The sequence below is a fragment of the Rattus norvegicus genome, chromosome 1 (assembly GCF_021556685.1).
Source record: "Rattus norvegicus strain SHRSP/BbbUtx chromosome 1, alternate assembly SHRSP_T2T, whole genome shotgun sequence".
Classification (NCBI taxonomy): Eukaryota; Metazoa; Chordata; class Mammalia; order Rodentia; family Muridae; genus Rattus; species Rattus norvegicus.
Window position 1 is genome coordinate 90124939 of NC_141534.1, and position 21432 is coordinate 90146370.

General features: G+C 48.8%; 1 protein-coding gene across 5 annotated transcripts in view; it reads left to right on the forward strand.

Moving 5' to 3' along the window:
• Eml2 (EMAP like 2) overlaps positions 1-15366 on the forward strand; it is a 31754-nt gene extending 16388 nt beyond the window's left edge. For all 5 annotated transcript variants that reach the window (XM_087611223.1, NM_138921.3, XM_087611274.1 and 2 more), the window contains 12 exons: positions 82-216; positions 2571-2670; positions 4583-4737; positions 4881-5006; positions 9260-9391; positions 9966-10033; positions 10456-10544; positions 10719-10816; positions 11434-11521; positions 11910-12005; positions 12809-12939; positions 14966-15366. In XM_087611223.1, coding sequence (XP_087467349.1) covers positions 82-216; positions 2571-2670; positions 4583-4737; positions 4881-5006; positions 9260-9391; positions 9966-10033; positions 10456-10544; positions 10719-10816; positions 11434-11521; positions 11910-12005; positions 12809-12939; positions 14966-15091 — 1344 coding nt within the window. In that variant the 3' untranslated portion in view covers positions 15092-15366. The remainder of the gene's footprint in view (positions 1-81; positions 217-2570; positions 2671-4582; positions 4738-4880; positions 5007-9259; positions 9392-9965; positions 10034-10455; positions 10545-10718; positions 10817-11433; positions 11522-11909; positions 12006-12808; positions 12940-14965) is intronic.
• The last annotated feature ends 6066 nt before the right edge of the window (positions 15367-21432 follow it).

The following is a 21432-nucleotide window of genomic DNA, read 5'->3' on the forward strand; positions in this document are numbered from 1 at the left end:
TCCTGCGTGGGATGGGTATGCTATGGTAGTCCTGGTGGCTTTGAGATCCTCATTCAGTATCTGTCCTGACTCCCCTCAAAGTGTTCTAATGAGGCTGTGCTGGTGGCTACCTTCCACCCCACTGATCCCAACCTGCTGATAACCTGTGGCAAATCCCACATCTACTTCTGGAGCCTGGAAGGAGGCAACCTGAGCAAGCGGCAGGGCCTGTTTGAGGTGAGTGCCAGGGATTTGTGGACAGACTGATCTCGAGGGCCAAAGAGGAACTCCAGGCAGACAGTCCTCAGGGCTCCAGGGCTTTGGTGGTTTGGGAATAGCAAGCTGTTTCATGTCTGGCCTCATTCCTCTTCTATATGAAGGAAGATGTTGCTGAACTCTGACCTGTGAGGGTTCAGGGGTGAGAGAACACGGGAGTTCCAGGCAGATCGGGAGTGTTCAATGACCAGCATTGCCCACATGAAAAGGGGATTCACAGAGACAGGCTGCAGGGATAGGTGGGCTGGGGAGATGGCTCTGGATAAGATCTTACTGTGTGTGTGTGAGGACTGGGGTTCCAGTTGCCAGCCTGGTGGGACATCTGTAATCCTCAGGAGGGGAGTCACACAATTCCCCGGGGAAGTTAGTTAGCAAGAGTAGTTGAATCTGTAAACTCCAGGATCAGCGAGAGATCCTGCCTCAGTAAGAATATCTGAAGAGCAATCAAGGAAGACATCTGATATCAACTGCACATGTGCATGCACATACATGAGCACAATAGCACACACACACGCACATGAACACAAAAAACACACTTAGCATGCACATATACACAAGCATACACACACTTAGCATGCATACATACATACATGCTCATGAACACAATAGTACACCCCATATACATACACACACATAACCCACAACAAACACATAGCATGCACATACACAAGCACACAAACACATTTGGGAGTCATGCATGTTCATGCATGAACACAATAGCATACCTCCATACACAACAAACACACATAGCATATACATACACATACAAACATACTTAGCATACATACATACACTCTCGTGAACACAGTAGCACAGCCCCATGCACATGAACACATATAACATAACAAACACTTAGCATGCACACACGTACACACACACACTTAGCATGCATACATGCTCACATGAACACAATAGCACACTCCTCCATACATATGAACACACATAACATATCATGTAAGCATATACACATAAACACACTTAGCATGCACACGTGCACATACAGGAACACAGTGGCACACACATGAACACACAGCACACACATACTACAAGCCAGGGAGCAGGGCAGACAGGTGCTTAGAATCCCAGCACTGGGGAGGTGGGGACAGGCAGATCCTTGGCCTATTGGTCTGCCAACCTAGCCTACTTGGCAAGCCCAGATCCTAGTGAGACCTTGTCTCAAAAGCGAGTTGAGGGGAGCCAGAGATGATGGCTGGGTAGTTAGGTATTAAAGTGCTTTTGCAGAGGACCCAAATCCAGTTCTCAACACACATCAGGCAGCACCCAGGAATCCAAACCCACTTGTGGCTTCTGCAGGCACCTGTACTCATAGGTGCACATGCACAGGCACACGTGCGCACACACACACAGGCACACACAATTTTCAAACAACAAAAATAAAAACAATATTTAGGCAAGCAAGATGGCTCAGCAGTTAAAAGTGCTTGCCACCAAGGCAGAGACCCCAAGCTCAATCCCTGAGGCATACAGAATGGAAGGAGAAGACTGACTCCCACAATTGTCCTTGGTCCTCCACATATACACATATACCACATAAATGTGCAGAATGATTAAAAAAGTGTAGCAGATTAAAAAACAAAACAAATCAACATGCCAGGTATGGTGGTGCACACCTTTAATCCCAGCACTTTCGAGGTTGAGGCAGGTACATCTCCATGAGTTCAAGGCCAGCCTGGGCTACAAACAGAGGGGTTGCGGAGAGGGAGAGAGACAGAGAGACAGACAGAGAGAAAGAGAAAGGAAAATAAACAAAACCCAAGGTGGATATGTTCCACAAAATGCCTCCATGGTTGTCCTCTGTCCTCCATGTAAATGTACACGCATGTGCACCCAGACATGCATATTCGCAAGGAACCAGAACAGTAGATAAAGGGCCCAGGAGGGCAGGGACAGGCACAGTTTCAAGTTCCCTACTCTTCTCGGCTCAAAGGGCAGCACTGAGGGCTTGAGGCACAGAGAGATGTAGCTTAGACTCTGGAAACGGGATGTCTGAGGCAGGGAGAAGAGAAGAGGCAGAGAAAACTGATGATAGGACTGGCAGAAAAGTATAGGGACAAAGAGGAGGGGCAAGAGGTTTGTCCCAGGTGGTCAAGGGTTACAACATGGCCAGAGCTCCCAGGTGGCCTGAGCTGTTCTGGTGAGGAGAGGGGAAAGGCAGATATTCTCTATGGGGCCTCCCTACCCAAACCACAGGGGTTTCCCGTGGTCCAAAAGCCCTGGATGCCTATGATCTGCACAAAGCCACCTGCTCTAGTGACACTCTGACGCCATCCTTCCTCTCTCTTCCTGTACTATAGAAACACGAGAAGCCAAAGTATGTGCTGTGTGTGACCTTCTTGGAAGGTGGCGACGTGGTCACTGGAGACTCTGGGGGGAACCTCTATGTCTGGGGCAAAGGTTAGTATCAGTACTAACTCCGACCTCCATCTTTACAAATACCCTTGACTGTTCAAATATCTCCCTTCCTGTAACCATGCTCATGTGGGATCAGTCAATGTCACTGTAGGATAAATCTCTCTGTTTCTATTTTATGCGCACGTGTGTGCATGTGTGTGGGGGGGGGGGCTGGAAGTGATTGTCAAGTAACTCAAAGTTATTCCTCCACCTTACTCATTGAGGCAGGACTCTCAATCAAACCCAGAGCTCACCGATATAACTAGTCTCACTAGCCAGCTTTGCTCTAAGGATCTCTACCAAGTCTGGGCATTTATGTGGGTTCTGGGGATCTGAATCCTGGTTATTACACTTGCTTGGCAAGTACTGTGAGCTTCCGGCACCATGTTAGGGTAAATTTTTTTCCTGTTTCTTTATTTAAAAAAATAAAAAAGATTTCAGGGCTGGAGAAATGGCTAGGTGGTTAAGAGAACATTCTGCTCTTCCAGAGGACCTGAGTTTGCTACCCAGCAACCGTGTCAGGTGATCTACAACTCCTTCTCCAGGGGATCTAACTCCTCTGGCTCCTGCAGCCACTCATGTATGCATACCTAAACATGGATGTGCACACATGTACATGTACACATAGTTTTTAAAAATCTAAAAACATTTAATTGTATGTGTATGAGTGTTCGCTGGCATGTATGTGTATGCACCATGTGCATGCAGTGCTCACACAGGCCAGAAGAGGGCACCAGATCCTGTGGGACTGGAATACACATGGTTGAGAGCTACCTTGTTAGTGTTAGGGTCTGAACCCAAGTCTCTGCAAGAGCAACAAGTGCTCCCAACGCAGAGCCATGTCTCCAGCCCTTAAGATAAATTCCTGGGGTTGGGGATTTAGCTCAGTGGTAGAGCACTTGCCTAGCAAGTGCAAGGCCCTGGGTTCGGTCCTCAGCTCCGGAAAAACAAAAAACAAAAAACAAAAAAAGATAAATTCCTATTTTCCAGTTCCAGCATCCTTGACAAGGCTCAGTTCAGGCATCTCTGACTCTGTAGTCATTCTCCGTTCCCCCAGCCTCTGTCCTCTGCTAGCAACCGAGGCCCGAGTATAAATGTGTGAAATGACTCAGCTGTAGCTAGTGTGTTGTGTGAATAACTGGGTAGAAGGATGACTGGATTTTTGTATGTATGAATGGAAGAATGGGTGAGAGGATGGATAAATAGGTGGGTGGATTTATGAATGAGTGAATGGATAGACAGATAACTGTATGAATGGATGGATGGGAAACAAGTGAATGGCTGTCTGAGTGGATTAGGAGAGAGGGATGGATGGATGAATGGATAGATGGATGGATGGATGGATGGATGGATGGATGGATGGATGGGTGGCGAGATGGATTGATGGACCAATAGATGAATGGGTGGGTGGATGAAGTGGTAGATTGATGTAAGGATCAATAGGGAGATGAATAAATGAATGAATGGGGCAGTGGAAGGAAGGAGTGTTGGATCATTAAATACAGAAATGTAGATGGATGTATGGGAGGCGGTCGATAGAAGGAAGTGGGAGAGAACCAACTGATGAACTAGTAGATTGACGGCTGAATGAGTCGATAGATGAGAGATGGATACATGGATCGGCAGATGAGCAGATAGATAGATGGCAGGAGAAATGGATGGATGAGTGGAAGAAGCCTTGGAGACATGTATGAGTGGATTAGTCAAAGGACGAGCTGGCGGGTGAGAGTTCAGATGACTCAGTGGAGAGACGATAAAGCACCGAGTCCAGGCATGGTGTGCAGACGGATAGGTAGTGGGTGCAAGAGCAGGAGAAACAGAAAGGTGAATGTGGGCCTCGAGGCTTTAGGTCCTCACAGGGTTCTGTAAAGGAACAGCCTCCTCATGCCAACTCCCATCCCTGATCTCCCTGCAGGTGGAAACCGCATCACCCAGGAAGTTCTAGGAGCCCATGATGGTGGCGTGTTTGCGCTCTGCGCCCTGCGGGACGGGACGCTGGTGTCTGGAGGGGGCCGTGATCGTCGGGTGGTCCTCTGGGGTTCAGACTACAGCAAGGTGCAAGAGGTGGAGGTGAGGACTGGAAATGGGGGATGGCCTTGTAGAATCGTGGCCAGGCCACTACCCCACCCGGGTTCCTAACTCTGGACTTTCCCCGACCACACATCATGCCACCCCACCTCACATGTATCCTACACACACTTCTACTCACTCAGGTCCCAGAGGACTTCGGCCCTGTACGCACCGTGGCAGAGGGCAGGGGAGACACACTGTACGTGGGGACCACCCGTAACTCCATCTTGCTTGGCTCGGTGCACACAGGTTTCTCTCTGCTTGTCCAGGTGAGTACCCCTCCCGCCCCCCAGTTCTCTTCCCACCCCTAAATGTACCTTTTTCACCCTCACCACTACCATCATCACCACTGCCATCGCTGTTATCACGCCTCTGTTTCTTTTCCTGTTTACATCCCTGCCCCATTCCTTTCTTTTTTTCTTTTTTTTTTTTTTTTTTTTTTTTTTGGTTCTTTTTTTTTGGAGCTGGGGACCGAACCCAGGGCCTTGCGCTTCCTAAGCAAGCGCTCTACCACTGAGCTAAATCCCCAACCCCGCCCCATTCCTTTCTTCTTGGCATGGGAAACCCTTCATCCCTTCCCCTCAGTTATCTTTCTTTATTTTGATGCCCTGGTTCGAAACTCCCCGAAGGGTTACCTACCTTCTAAAGTGGGTTCCCAGCACCCTTGCTTCCAAGTAAACTGCCTCCTGCTGGTCTGACTGCAGATAGCGTCCTCATATTTGGTTGGTAAGTGTCCTTGCAAATTGTCAGTCTCCTGCAAGTCCCACACCCCAATTCCACGGATCTCAGACGGTCTTTTGGGGTTGGCCTGACTTTATTACTTTCCTCTTCTCTTGCCCATCCTCTTCCTCATTGTCATTTTCCTTTCTTTCTTTTTATTTTTTTAATCTTTGAGATTTGGATCTCATGTGCAACCCAGGCTGCTCCTTAAACTCACAATGGAGCCAAGGCTGGCCATGATCCTCCTGTCTCTACTTCCCAAGCACTCGGATTCCAGGTGGACACTGCCACACTGGGCTCTCATTTCTTCTTGCAACTCAGATGCCCAGTCGTCCCTCACTGGTGTGCCATACTCAGTTAAAAAGCAACCTAGCAGGAGGAAGTGTAGCATAGTAGTTTGGAACTTGGGAGTCTGGGGCTTGAGTGGCTGTTTGGAGATATCAACCCTGTGGCTCTTTAGCTGCGTGATACTGGGCCAGTGAATCACCTCTCAGTGCATGAGACAGAAAGAGGGACTGCATGGGGGTTTGTGAGGATCTGAGTCATTTCGTCATAGCATACTATTGAGACTGGTGTCCGAGGCAGAGGAGTAGCTCACAGTGTGTCCGTCCTCCTTGCTTGATCGTCCCCTTTCTTTATCTCTTCCTTACCCTTTGCCCTCTGCAAGTCTAGCTTAAATCTGTGCTGCTGCATATAGGTGTACTCTGGCCTCGGTCTCTGTAAGAGGATAGAGGCTAGGGAGGTCGCTCAGTCGGTAGAGCCTGGGCCTACAAACGTGAACACCTGAGCTTAACCTGCAGAACCAATGTTGAAAGCTGGGGGTATGGCGTGTTCCCATAGTCTCAGCATGGAGAAGGCTGGGCACAAGGAGCCCTTCTCAAATGAATTCCTGAGGATGACCACACCCCAAAAGACAGGAAAGTAAGGCCAGCAGAATTATCATCATCATCATCATCATCATCATCATCATCATCATCGTGTGGGTGTTTTGCCTGCGCATCACACATGTGCAGTGCCTAGGCCAGAAGAGGGCATCAGATCCCTTGGAGCTGGACCTACACGTGGTTGTGAGCCACCCTATGAGAATACAACCTGGGACCTCTGTGTGCTTTTTTGTTTCTTGGTTTGTTGTTTCCCCCCGCCCCCCACCCTCCACCTGAGACAGTTTCTCTGTGTAGCCCTAGCTGTGCTGGAACTCCCTCTGTAGACCAGGCTGACCTCAAACTCAGAGATCTGCCAGCCTCTGTCTCCCTAATGCGGGGATTAAAGACATGCGACACTACCACTGATGCCCCCAGTGCTCTTACCCGCCGAGCCGTCCCGCCAGCCCCAGGTTTTCTTTTCAATCATTTATTGGTTTTTGATTGTTTCCCTGAGACAGGGTCTCACGTGGGCTAGGCTGGTACTTACTGTATAGCCGGCGTAGCTTTGAACATATGGCAGTTCGCCTGCTGGACTTACGGCTCTGTGCCACCATATCTGCCTTGGCTACAGGACTTCCTTTCTCTGAAGCAAGAAAAGAACCTTAACAACCTCTATGAATATTTATTTATCTATTTTTGTTGCTTTGAGACAGGATAGATAGTCCAAGCTGGCTTCAAATTTACGATATCAATCATAATATAAATTACTGCCTGTAACTATAGTTATTGATTAACAACACTGCTATTTCTGGGGCTAATGATTACTAGTTACTTTTATTCTCTGAGGACCTGGGTTTGCCATTCTTTGCTTTTTTTTTTTTTTTTTTTTCCAAAACAGTTTCTCTATGTAGTCCTGGCAGACTGGCCTCAAACTCACAGCGATCCTCCTGCCTCCGTGCTGGGATTAAGGGTATGCACTGCCATTGACCAGTTTGTTCACTTCTTGGTGTAATGCTGAGAATTGAATACATGGCTCTAGACTTACTAGGCAGGGGCTCTACTACTGAGCCACGCCCCCAGCCCCTCACTGGGGGATTCTAGGCAGGGGTTCTACCACTGAGCTATATTTCCAGCCCTTTTAGTTCTTTATTGTTTGGCCTTTGAGAAAAGGTATTGTGAGCCTAGACTAGCCCTGAACTAGTTATCTACCTGAGGATAACTTTGCAATCCTGATCCTCCTGCCTCCACATCCTGAGAGCTGGGTTTGTGCCCCTGTGCCTGCCTTGTGTTTAGCACTTTCCATTAATGTCTGAGGGAGCACCAGGATGCTTTGAGGAATTTTTGGTATTTGGCCCCATTTTATAGAACATAAAACTGAGGCTCCAAGCTGGGCATAGTGGCATAGTTGTAATCTCAGTAGTCAGGACACTGAGGCAGGAATATTTCTGAGTTTTAGTCTAACCTTGACAAGAAAGGGAAGCCCTGTCCCAAAATGAACAAGGCTAGGGATATAGCTCTGGCGGTAAAGTTCTTCCTGTACAAACATAAGGCCCTGAGCTTGATTTCCCCAGACCCATGTATAAAAGCTGGACATACGCAATGGCATATCTGGAATCCCAGAACCAAGGCTGAGTCAGGCTGGTCCTTGGTGCTTGTAGCCTGCCTGTCTATCCAAGTTGGCATGTTCTAGGTAGGGAAAGATCCTGTATCATAGAAATAACAGAGCAGGGACCAGTGAGATGGCTCAGGGGGTAAAGGTGCTTGGCACCAAGCCTAATGACTGGGCTCAATTCTTGGAAACTACATGGTGAAAAGAAAGCCCTCACTCTCAAGTTGTCACTTGTTGTCCACATGCAGGCGTTGGCAATGCACCCACACAGCCAGACACCCACAAAATAAGTGTAAATAAAAAAGGGAACAAGAGGGAGAAATAAAGAAAATACTTAACACTGGGTTCTGTGCTCAGGTGTGTGTGCAAACACACACACAAGAACACACATACTTAGATAAGAACACACATGCATACACAAGAACACACACAAGAACATACACATACATATGTACACACATTCATACACATACATACACAAACAAGAAAACATACACATATATACACACATTCACATACATACACACAAGAACACGTATATATACACATACACACATTCGTATACATACAAGAACACATACACACACATGTACACACATATATACACAAACAAGAAAACACACACACATATACACACAATCACATATATACACACAAGAACACGTATATACTCACATACACACATTCATATACATACAAGAACACATACACACATGTACACACATACATACACACAAACAAGAAAACACACACATATACACACAATCACATATATAAACACAAGAACACATACGCGCATACACGCATACATACACACATTCATATACATACACACAAGAACATTATATACATACACACATACTCATACAAGAATACACATACATTCACACACATATACACATACACATTCACACATAAATACATATACAAACACACAGGAACACACACACAAACAAAAACCTTAAAAACCTGAGGTTCCAAAGTGAGGTCAACTGCCTAGGTGCTGGCTCCCACTATCAGTGAGAGAGCTGAGGACCCTCCATGTGACCGTAAACCATGGACCTCAGTTCTGTGACTCAAGACAAGGCCACTAGGCTCTTCCCAGATCCCACAGCCTGGGAGGTGTGTACCTAGGGTGGATGGGACCTGTGTGGCTACTGAAGTCAAACTTGGAGCCACCCTCCCCTCCCTTCCAGGGACAGGACTTGCTTCGAGCCACAGGGCTGCCAGTGTCAACCCAGCACGGAGATGGCGCCTGTGCAGAAGGCCCTTGCCTGGGTTGCTAGCAGAGTGGCTCCTTCCCATCCTCTTCCTTCTCTCCTTCCTGCAGGGACATGTGGAAGAACTGTGGGGCCTGGCCACACATCCTAGCAGGGCACAGTTTGTGAGCTGTGGGCAGGATAAGCTGGTGCATCTGTGGAGCTCGGAGACCCACCAGCCAGTGTGGAGCAGGAGCATTGAGGTAATGGGCTGGGATGCAGATGTAGGCTTCTGAGAAATTCTGCTTTTCACACCTCAGGCCTCGGCATATCAGAGGGAAGCTGCCCATGCTCTCTTTAAGAAAGGTATCTTGGGGCTGGAGAGATGGCTCAGCACTTAAGAGCTCTGCTCTTTCACAGGTCCTGAGTTCAAATCCCAGCGACCACATGGTGGCTCACAACCATCTGTAATGGGATCTGATGCCCTCTGCTGGTGTGTCCGACACACCAGTGTACTCATATACATAGAATAAATAAAATCTTTCTTTTTAAAGGGGGGATCTTGTTGGGTAGTATTTGGGAAGCAGAAGGAGGTGGAGGCCAACCTGGTTTGGTTTGCACAGTGAGTCCCTGTCTCATGGCGTGGGGTGGGGGAATAGGAAGAAAAGGAAGAATATGTTTCTCTTAAGTTAGTATACTCAAGAAATGGGAATGGCTTCTGGTGGTTTCTGGAAGGCCTTGGAGAGGAGAGAACCTCAGGCCATGCTAGGAACTGGTTCTGAGCTGGAGAATACCTAGTTGGACTTGGGACCCCAGCTCTCTTCCCTTCCTTCCCAGGACCCTGCCCGTTCGGCTGGCTTCCACCCCAGTGGCTCTGTCCTAGCGGTGGGCACAGTGACCGGCAGGTACTACTGAATGGACCACGTCCTTACGAGTTCCTTTCCTATTGTGCACTGCCCTTAGAAGCCCCAGCGTTCTAAACTGGCTGCTTCAATCCTAAAGGCCAGTCTGTAACCCCATCCCTTTCATTCAAAGCACCTCTCTCCCCTCTTGTGCGTCTCTGTGAATCTATTTGAAGTGCGGGGGAGGGGGCGGGGGGGCTTCTAAGCGGGATGAGATGAGAGATGAAGCTGGTTAGGGCTGGGTGGGTGGGTGGTGTTCATCTCAACCTGTCAGAGCCTGACCTCCCTTCTCATTGTGTGGCTCCACCCATGGTAGTCTGGCTCCGCCCTCTCAATCCTGCGTTTGGGAGGCATTTATCTTTCTCCTTCAGGCCCCTCACCAACAGCAGTTCATCCTTCCCCCTCATTATGCCTTCTCCTTTAAGGTGGCTGCTACTGGACACAGACACCCGTGACCTGGTGGCTATCCACACAGATGGCAATGAGCAGATCTCTGTGGTCAGCTTTTCACCAGGTAGGCCCGGGGTCCTGGGAAGGCAGGGTCTTGGGGACTGAGGTTCAGCAGTACAGGCTGGGAGGTGAGGGGCTACAGCCTCCCCAATTGGAGGGGGCTAGTCATGGGGGGAGGCGGGGACTGTGGAGGGGGGCGGAGTCTGGGTGCTTCCTCATAGCCCCTCCCCCTCCCCAGACGGGGCGTACCTGGCTGTGGGCTCCCACGACAACTTGGTGTACGTGTACACGGTGGACCAGGGTGGCCGCAAGGTCAGCCGCCTGGGCAAGTGCTCGGTGAGTGGGCAGTGGTCCCCAGCCCGCGCCACCACCCCGCCCAATGGGGTGCAAAATTAACTTTTTCTATCACGAGGGAGCCAGCCACAGCTTCAGAATGCAGCTGATTTTTTTTTCTTGCCCTGACTATGTCAAGGCGCCTCAGTCGGCCCCCATCCTCATCCCTTATTGTGTTCTAAGCCGACCCTTTGACCCTGACCCTTCGTGTAGCCTCAACCTTCACCTTCCAAGCCCCGTCCCCATTTGTAGCCCCGGCCCTGCATTCTAAACCTATCCCTCCCATCCTAAGAGCACCTCTGTGTAGCCCCGCCCCAAACATTCAAACCTCGCCCCTCACATTCAAAATTCGCCCCCTGTGTGGAGTTCTGCCCACGTGTTCTAAATCGCCTTTGTCTAAGCTTTTCGTCAGCCCCGCCCATCACAGTCTGCCCCCCCCCCCACTAACCCGCCCATGGTAGTCTGGCCCCGCCCTCACCCTCTGAAGGCCTGTGTATCCTTCCCTCTAGCCCAGTGTGTTCTCACTCTGTGTATTTTGCCTCCTAGTTTTGATTTAATCCATCCCCTTTCCCTGGCTCAGCCCTCTCCTATGCTCTAAGTGACCCTTGCGTCCCCTGCAGGGCCATTCCAGTTTTATCACTCACCTGGATTGGGCCCAGGACAGCACCTGCTTTGTCACCAACTCTGGAGACTACGAAATTCTGTACTGTGAGTTCTCTGACACTAGCCAGTTTCCTTTCTTCTGTGGCTTATTTGCATGTGATTTGCATACAGTTCCTTAAGCTAGGCCAAACTGATCCGATTTGAAACTGCAATCTCTAGCTTGTGATTGCTTTCCTGGTGCACCCTATTATTTCCTGTTGGCTTTGATGAATGGACAGCAGGGTTTTTATGCAAATGTACCCAGCTCAGGTTTTAGCCTTTCAGCACCCAAAATCTAGCCTCCGTCTGGTCCAGGGAGACAGAAATAAGTCCAGGGAGACATAAATAAATCCAGGGACCTTCAACCCCTCTGTCTTGAACCTCAGTGCTGGGAAATAAATTGGAAAGGTAGTCCCCTCAGGCCCTGAACGTCTCTCCTGATTGTCTGTCCCAGGGGACGCTGCCACCTGTAAGCAGATCACCAGTGCAGACACCGTGAGAAATGTGCAATGGGCTACTGCTACTTGTGTGTTGGGTTTTGGAGTTTTTGGTAAGTTCTGGAATGGGGAAGTTTCCTAAGGACCAGAACTCTGAGAAATAACCTTGGCTTGTGATTTTCATAGTCATATCCGGGTGGCTTCCAGGCTGCGGAATTCACTAAAACTGTTTGGATGGTACCAGCAGAAGAGGAAGGGCAGAAGGAAATGACCTCTAAAGTTCCTCAGACCTTTATAGAAATGAAACAAAATTCATGGGGGCACCTGGCTCAGAGAGCTCCACGCTGAAACCCTCCACATTACCTTGTTCCCTCAGGTCCCCAAGCCAGTAGCTCTAGCTGTGTGAGCACCATTGACCTGGGTAGTGCTGGAATATAGTGGCAACCGTGAGAGTCTCAGGTCTGCTCTTCTGGAGCTAGCGGTCAAATGAGGAAAGTAGCCTCACTCCAAACAGTGTGACCCACATAGGGACTGGCTGGGAAGATGAAGTAGCACTGGAGAAGGTGCCAACTCTGAAGAAGTTAGGGAGGGCCTCCTGGAGAGAGAACCATTTGAGCTGAGACCTGGAGGGTCAAACCACGCCCCCAGCCCCTCACTGGGGGATTCTAGGCAGGGGCGCTACCTCTGAGCCACGCCCCCAGCCCCTCTCTGGGGGATTCTAGGCAGGGGCTCTGCCAAGAGCTATGTCTCCAGCTTTTTTCTTCTTTTTCTTTCTTTCTTTCTTTTTTTTTTTTTTTAAACTTTTTGAAACACACCTCCATAAGTTATCCAGGGAGGTCTTGAACTTTTTTTCTTTTCCTTCTACCATGCCCAGCTTCCAAGCAAATTTTTATCATTTCTCTTGTCCCATCTACAGGGATCTGGCCTGAGGGGGCAGACGGCACAGACATCAATGCTGTGGCCCGCTCTCACGATGGGAACTTGCTGGTTTCTGCTGACGACTTCGGCAAAGTGCACCTGTTCAGCTACCCCTGCTGTCAGCCGAGAGTAAGTCTTCCCGAGGTGGGGGGGGGGGGGGTCCTAAGAGTGTGGCATTGGAGGTCCTATTCACTCCTTTGTGAATTCCCACCAACTCCCCCTGCCTCTACCTCCCCGGAGTTATGATGATTGATGTGTGCTACCAACCCACGTTATGTGTTGCTAGAGATGGAGCCCAGTGCTTTTCTGCCCTCCCGGCTGCCTCCCTAGCCTTGTGCTGTTGTTCATCTTATTTACCCCTTGGGACCTCAGTTTCCCCACAACTCTAGGATATCTTCATAGCACGGGGTCTGTCATCAGATTCTGAGATGAAACCCATAGCTCTGGGGTTATTGCATATTCTCTTTTTACAAGCATTAAATGAGCACCTACTGTATGCCTGAACAAATAAGACCTGTGGGCCCTTAGTGAGGGCCACTGTCCTCACTAAGCTGGGTTAAGACTACAAGGCCTAGGTGTTTACATTCCCAGCACCTATAATTCCCCTTTAGGCCCAGAATAAAAACGAACTTTTTCAAAGCCAAATGGCTATTGAGAGCAGTTGCCCAAGGCTGGGAGAGTCTGTTCCTGACTACACCCAATCTTAATGATGCAGAACTAGGATTTAATGAAGATCTTTTTTTTTTTTTTTCAGAGCTGGGGGCCGAACCCAGGGCCTTGCGCTTGCTAGGCAAGTGCTCTACCGCTGAGCTAAATCCCCAACCCCTAATGAAGATCTTTTAATGTAGTTTAAGCATGAGGGTTGGGAGAGAGGCACTCAGAAGAAAGAAAGACATACCCAGGAGCCTAAGTGTGGCCTTCTGGTCTTCTCAAAGAAGATGAAAGTGATCCACACCTGAGTGTGGGCATAGGCTCCCCATGGGAGAATCACCCGCTACAGCCCACTTTTACTGGGAACCTGTTCAGTGAAGACAGGTCATACATGTTTTATCTATGCTTTATCTCCAGTGCTGAGCATGGAACCAAGGGCATCATGCATACTATGCAAAGACTCTGTCCCTGAGCCACGCCCTCCCTGGGAGATGCTAGGCAGGGGCTCTACCACTGAGCCACGCCCCCAGCCCCTCATTGGGGGATTGTAGGCAGGGGCTTTACCACTGAGCCACGCCCCCAGCCCCTCACTGGGGGATTCTAGGCAGGGGCTCTACCACTGAGCCATATCTTCCCAGGTAAATGTGCTCATTGCCAAACCTAATGGCCTAAATTCGATCTTCATGATCTTCATAGTGGAAGAAGAGAACCAACTCTTATGAGTTGTCTCCTGACCCCCACTTGTGCATCCACATACACCACACGTACACAATATGTTTTTAGAAGGCAGGGGTGTCTGGAGAGATAGCTCAGCAGTTAAGGAAATGTACTGTTCTCTAGAGGACCTGAGTTCAGGTCCCAGCACCCACATCAGGGGGCTGACTTACATTCAGCTCCAGGAGATCCAACACTTTTTCTGGTCTCCATGGGCAACTGAACAAACCTATACTCTGACACACATATATACATGTAATTAAAAATGAAAATCAAGCCAGAAAGTAGTGGTGCATGCATACGCACATATATACACGGACACACACACACATATACCCACTACATACACACACATACACATGTGTGCACACACAAACATATATGCACACACATACATGCATGCATACACAAACATGCACACATATACATGCAAACACGCACATGCACACACAAACACACACATGCATGCACACACACATACACACGGACACACACATATACATACTATATACACGGACACATACACATGTGTGCACACACAAACATACATGCACACACATACATGCATGCACACACAAACATGTGCACACATATATGCACATGCACACACACAAACACACATGCATGCACACACACACAAACACATACATGCACGCACACATAAATATGCACACACATACACATGCACACGGGCACACACACTTTTATGTATGGCTCTAAAGAAGAAACTGCCAATGGCCTCCAGGTAGCATTTTTCATCTGACCTCTTTTTCTCTCTTCTCTCTAACAGGCTCTCAGCCACAAATATGGTGGACACAGCAGCCATGTGACTAATGTGGCCTTCTTGTGGGATGACAGCATGGTCCTAACCACTGGGGGCAAAGACACGAGCGTGCTGCAGTGGCGGGTAGCCTGAAGCAGGGGTGTGGGGCCAGGGTAGAGTCCTGTGGCAGGGCTGAGATCTATTTTTGGGAGATGTCTATTGTGAAGTACAGTAATATATACCCAGAGTATGTCTATAGCAGAGGGGGTTATGGGGCGGGCGGGTGAGCAGACAGACAGAGGTCTCTATTTATCGGGGTGGGACGAATGGGCCACCATGCCTTGTGGGAGCCATTGGTGTTTGGTTTGGGGTATTTTTTTTTAAGTTTATTCTTTTATATCATTCAGAAATACAGACTTATGCACTGAGCTGTCTAGAGTCTGGTGTGTGTGTGTGTGTGTGTGTGTGTGTGTGTGTGTTAGAGGTCAGAGGTCAAAATCAGGTTGTCTTCCTCAGTTGCTCTTTGCTATATTTTTAAAAAAGAAATTTTAACTTTTATTGTAATTTTTAAAAATAAATTATGTAGGAGTGTGTGTGTGTGTGTGTGTGTGTGTGTGTGTGTGACTTCACATGTGTTCAGCTGCACTTGGAAAGTGGAAGAGGGTGTTAGAGCTCTTGGGTTTAGAGTTGGGAGAATGATGAGCTGCTCAGGTGGGTGCTGGGAACCGGACTGAGTTCTGTACCAGAGCAGCAAATGTTCTCAACCCTGGAGCCATCGTCCCAGCCCCATCTTCCTGAACCTGGAACAGTGTGGCTAGGCTGGCTGGCCAGGAAGCCTTGGGGCACCTCTTCTACCTCCCCAGAACTGGGATTAAAGACCTGTGCTGCTGTGCTCAGATCTTACATGGACACTAGAGACTGACAGACCTCAGTTCCCCATGTTTGCCTGGTAGGCACTTTATAGACAGCTGTCTCCTCGGCCTCTAGAAAGGATCGTTGCATATATACAAATTTTATAATTTTCTCATTGCGGATGGCTGTGAGCCACCATGTGGTTGCTGGGAATTGAACTCAGTGCTCTTAACCGCTGAGCCACCTTTCCCGATGGGATCATTATGTTTTAGGCAGGGTCTGGCCTCAAACTCCCTGTGTAGCCGAGGCTTATCCTGGCTTAACCTTTCAGAGTAGGGGGATCTCAGGCATACACCGCCATGCCTGGTCTATGTGTGGATGTGGACTCTGTGCACTAGCCAAGCGCTCCACAATCTAAGCGATGGATTCCACACAGCCAGCAGAAACATTTCTTTTGTTGTTTTTGTTTGTTTTTTGGTTTCTGAGACAGGGTTTCTCAGTGTCGCCCTGGCTGTCCTGGAACTCACTCTGTAGACCTGGCTGGCCTCAAACTCCAAGATCCATCTGCCTCAGCCTTCCAAATGCTGGGATTAAAGGTGTGCCCAGCCATGTCTGGCAAGGAAATGTAGTTTAAGACTAAGGGGGTTGGTTTCCAAGTTGTTAAAGTACACATTTATTTTTTAAAAATCAATAAATATTTTTATATTTGCAAAAAAAAAAAAAGACTAAGGGGGTTGGGGATTTAGCTCAGGCATCCTGTCAATGTCTGGGCAGGACGGAAATGTTCCTTCCACTGCTCAAGCAAGCAAATTTTGTAAGCAGCATTTCTGTGTGCTGTGTGTGTGTGTGTACATGTGTGTATAAGTGTATGTGTGTGCATGGTTTTGGGTACAGTGAAAACCAAGACAACCTCAGCACTACATCATGGGAAGGAACAGCCCAATGGAAAGGCAGACCTGCCTCAGAAGATGCTGAGAGACCAAGGTGGCACCACGGAGGCCTCCCTGGAAGGGGCAACAGAAGGGTGAAGAAGGAACCGTTCCAGGTGGAAACTCTGACATGTTGCCTCCTCCCAATAAAGTCAAATAAAGCCTCCTGTGTCTCCAGCCACCTCCTGGCTCCTGTCACAGGCCTTGACCACTCTGGGTGTTATCTGGGTGTTACCTGAAGAAGATCTGTGTCTTTTAAACCGACTTTAGACCGTGGGTGGGAAGGGCCAGGATTGCTGGTCACTTCCGTGCTGTCTCCTAGCCCAGTTCAGATACAGAAGCAGGAACTTGAGCAGTGTTTATTGAGTGGCAATTAGAGTGTTTGAATAGTTAAGTGTGTCTTATCCAAAGACTATTGAATTCAACTTCCTCAAAGGGCCTGGGCAAACGGTTCAGTCTGTGTGTTTGCTGCAGTAGTGACTGTCCTCTGAGACAAGTGACTGCCATCTTGGGGAGTTCACCTGTGTTCCCTTGGAAAAGGAGCATCCCAGCTAGACTTAGCATTTATGTACATGAGTATACTGTAGCTGTAGACACAGCAGAAGAGGGCATCAGATTTCATTATAGATGGTTGTGAGCCACCATGTGGTTGCTGGGAATTGAACTCAGGACCTCTAGAAGAGCAGTCACTGAGCCAGCTGTCCCCTCTGCTGTGCTGGGCTTTTAAAACTGTTTACACCTGGGGTTGGGGATTTGGCTCAGTGGTAGAGCACTTGCCTAGTAAGCGCAAGGCCCTGGGTTCGATCCCCAGCTCCGAAAAAAAAAAAGAATAGGAAAAAAAAAACTGTTTACACCCTCTTGGGACACAAGACCCTCCCCTGAGTTCAGCTACCTCCTAGCCCCTGTGGTATGCAGTGATCTCCAGAGTTGCAAGTGGCCACCCAGGGGAGGGATCCAGAGAGGAAGGCTCCGTCTATGCATATGTGAACTTCATCTCTTCTGGGTAAAGGCCTCGCTGGTGCAGCCTGTTGGGAGGAGGAGCACCCATAACCCTGTGCTCTCTAGGGAAGCTCCCAAAACTCACTGGTTCCCCATGTGAACTTCAGTGAAATGCACCCTGGTTGTCTTGGGACCTTGGGAGGAGGAGTAGACTTTGCCTATTTTAGTAACACCACACAAGCGTGAGGTCCTGAGTTCGGATCCCCATCACCCCTGTAAAGAGCCTCCTGCTTCCACCATCTGAGCTCTGGGATCACAGGTGTGCATCACCGTTACAAGGTATCTCCTAAGTTTTTTGTTTCGTTTTGTTTTTCCCTTTTTTATTTTGTTTTTTGTTTGTTTGTTTGTTTGTTTGTTTGAGACCGAGTCTCCCATCATATTCCTGGCTGCCCTGGAACTCACCGTATAGGCTAGGCAGCCCTTGAACTCAGAGAAATGCACCTGCCCCCTGCCTCCTGAGTGCTTGGGTTAAATGGTGTGTGCTATTACACTCTTCTAGACTGTTAAAGGCCTGTTTTCTGACATTCTTGCTCCACCACCCACCCTCAATGGATTCCAACAATCCAGGTTCTGGGAAGGTGACCCAGACTACAGACATAAAACAAACGCTTTTCCTTGGTGGCTCTTAGTGCTCTGTTGCCCCCTTGTGGTCATCTTTGGATCAGCATGGGAAGATTATCCCTTGAAAAGCCAGTTGGAAAATTGCAGGAGATTCTCTCTATATGTCCCTATTCCCTTAGTGTCCCCTGAGCTGGGTCGTGAGAAACTGACTTATGCATGGCCTCCACCCATTGAGAGTTCCTTGCCTGCTCCGATCCAAGAGTAGGGGACGAGAAAGAGTTTTCATTCCGTGGTCTGTGTTTGCACCCTAAAGTCTTGGCTGGTAATGGTCTCATAGCTGCAGGTCGTCTTCACTGTCTAGTTATCCTTCTGAAAACTGTCCCCATTTGTAAATTTTCCCAGTCACCTTCAGAGAGGAGGTGTATTTTGCCTGCCATGACTTGGAATGAAATGAGGCAAACTTAGGGTTCGTTAGAGGAGAGGGCAATCCGACCCCCACTAAAAACCACTGGGCACTCTGACTTGCTTTTTTTTTTTTTTTTTTCTCGGAGCTGGGGGCCGAACCCAGGGCCTTGCGCTTGCTAGGCAAGCGCTCTACCACTGAGCTAAATCCCCAACCCCCTGACTTGCTTTTTAAGAAGTAGGCCATGAGGCTGGACAGATGACTCAGCGGTTAAGAGCACTGACTGCTCTTCCAGAGGTCATGAGTTCAATTCCCAGCAACCACATGGTGGCTCACAACCATCTGTAATGAGATCTGGTGCCCTCTTCTGGCCTGCAGTCACATATGCAGGCAGAATGCTGTACATAAAATAAATAAATCTTTAAAAAAAAATTAAAAAAAAAAAGAAGTAGGCCATGGTGGCTCACACTTGTAACTCAAACAATCTCGAATGGAGGCAGAAGGATCAGGAGTTCAAGGTCAGCCTCAGCTGCTTGTGAAGTTCAAGGCCCTCCTGGGCTGGGTAAAACCATGTCTCATCTCTTGGGATTTATATATAAGGTTGCCATGACACTTGCCTTGGCCCTGTCCTTTTAACTCTCCGATGTGATGTTGTGAGTGTCCCTGCTTTGTGGTTAACCGTCTCATTTTCTATGCCCGTTAAGTTCCCTGAAAGAAGAGAATGTTAAGGCTCAGAGAGGTGAGGTCACCTACCGAAGGCCACACAGCAGAACAACAGCAGCTCCCTTTTTTTTTTTTTTAAGCTGTTGGATTTGTGTGAAGTTGTAGAGTGGCTGAAAACTAACCTGTGGTGTTAAAAGAAAGAACCAGGGTACTGACAAGATGTCTGATTATGGCTGTTAGGAAGGTGCTTGCCATCCAAGCAGGAGGACATGGGCGTGGGGATGGAGAGTTGGCTCAGAAGTTAAGAGCGCTGACTGCCCTTCCGATGGACCCAGGTTCCGTTACCACTACCCACCAGGCCGCTCCACAAGAATCTGTAGCTCCAGTTCCAGACGATCCGACGCCCTCTTCTGGCATCTGCAGGTACTGCAGGTACAGAATGCCTAAACATGCATGTGAAGAACACACGTACGTTTCTTCAAAGCGTGTGTGGCGTGTTGTAGCTGTTGAGATGAGTTGGTGGGTAAAGCCATTTGCTGTCAAGCCTGATAACCTGAGTTTGGTTCCTTAAACCCACACGAAAGTGGAAGGAGAGAACTTGTCTTTTGGCCTCCACGAGTACCATGACACTCGCCCCAACTCCCCACATGTCCTTACGCAGAATAATGATAAACATACAAGGATTTTAATTAGACGAGTTGGAGCACACTAATCCCAGCACTCAGGAGGCAGAGGCAGGCAGATTTCTGAGTTCAAGGCTAGCCTGTTCTACAGAGTGAGTTCCAGGACAGCCAGTGCTACATAGAGAAACCTTGTCTCGAAAAACCAAAACTAAAACCAAAACAACAACAAAAATCCAAGATGATGATTCCTGAGTTTACTACCTAAAATGGCTTCTGTGTGTGTGTGTGTGTGTGTGTGTGTGTGCGTGCGCGCGCACACACACACACACACACACACACACACACACACAAAGGGTTGGGTAGGATGATCCAAGCACTAATGAGACAGAATAAGGCGGATCTCTCTGAGTCCCTGGCCAGCCAGGGTTACATAGTGAAATCTAGTCTGGAACAACAAACAATACTGAGTGGCATACTCAAAGCCCCCGCCTAGAATCCCCCAGTGAGGGGCTGGGGGCGTGGCTCAGTGGTAGAGCCCCTGCCTAGAATCCCACAGTGAGGGGTTGGGGGTGTTGCTCAGTGGTAGAGCCCCTGCCTGGAATCCCCCAGTGAGGAGCTGGGGGTGGGGTACTTGCCTAGTATGTGTAAGGCCATTGGTTCTCAGCCAAGATAAAATGACTACGTAAATTAGAACTGTAAACACTATCACTGCTGTTGTTTTTGGAGGGCTGTATTCCAGGAAGATCAGAAGTCTCTACTTCTACTACGTCTATCATGACCTCTCAGGACTAATTTGTGCAGGAAGTGACCGACCGTGATAAAAGGAGGGCGATGCAGCTCTTTGAAACCTTTGCACACTTCCTGAAAACAATGGGAATTTCACTTCCAGGCAACAGACGCACAAGAGTAATAAACCTCAACACAAGAATGGCCCTCCTGCTACCAGGGGGACTGATAACTAGGAAAAAAAATAGAAAAGTACAGTCCATTCAAAGTGAGGCGTTGAGGTGATCTATGGGTACACCAAGCTTTTAGAGGGCAGACTAGGGTGCCTTGGAAAGCCCTGTGGGAATGTTTTAAAGATAGCCCCTCATTAGCCCACTTTGCCCTCAAACTCTCAGCGATCCTCCTGCCTCAGCCTCTCAAGTAATGGGAGAAGATTATAACCAAGGCTTGCATGGAGGGGGTTCTTCAAAGAAGGAAGCGACAGGAAGAAGGGTCCCAAGCCAAATGTCCCTCCCTGAGGAAGGCTTAAATTCGAAATGTGGAATTGGAGAGGGTGAGGAAGGAGTTAATAGGTTGAGCCTCTGAAGCAGCAGGTGAAATTTCCAGGCTTGAATTCCCGGGGGCGGGGAGGGGGCACCGTGGGGTGCAGGGGAGCGGCAGAGGAGGGGTTAATGGGGGCGGGCCTGGGTGGGGCGGGGCCTGGGTTCCGACTCCAGCCCCGGGCCAGGGGTTGTCGCT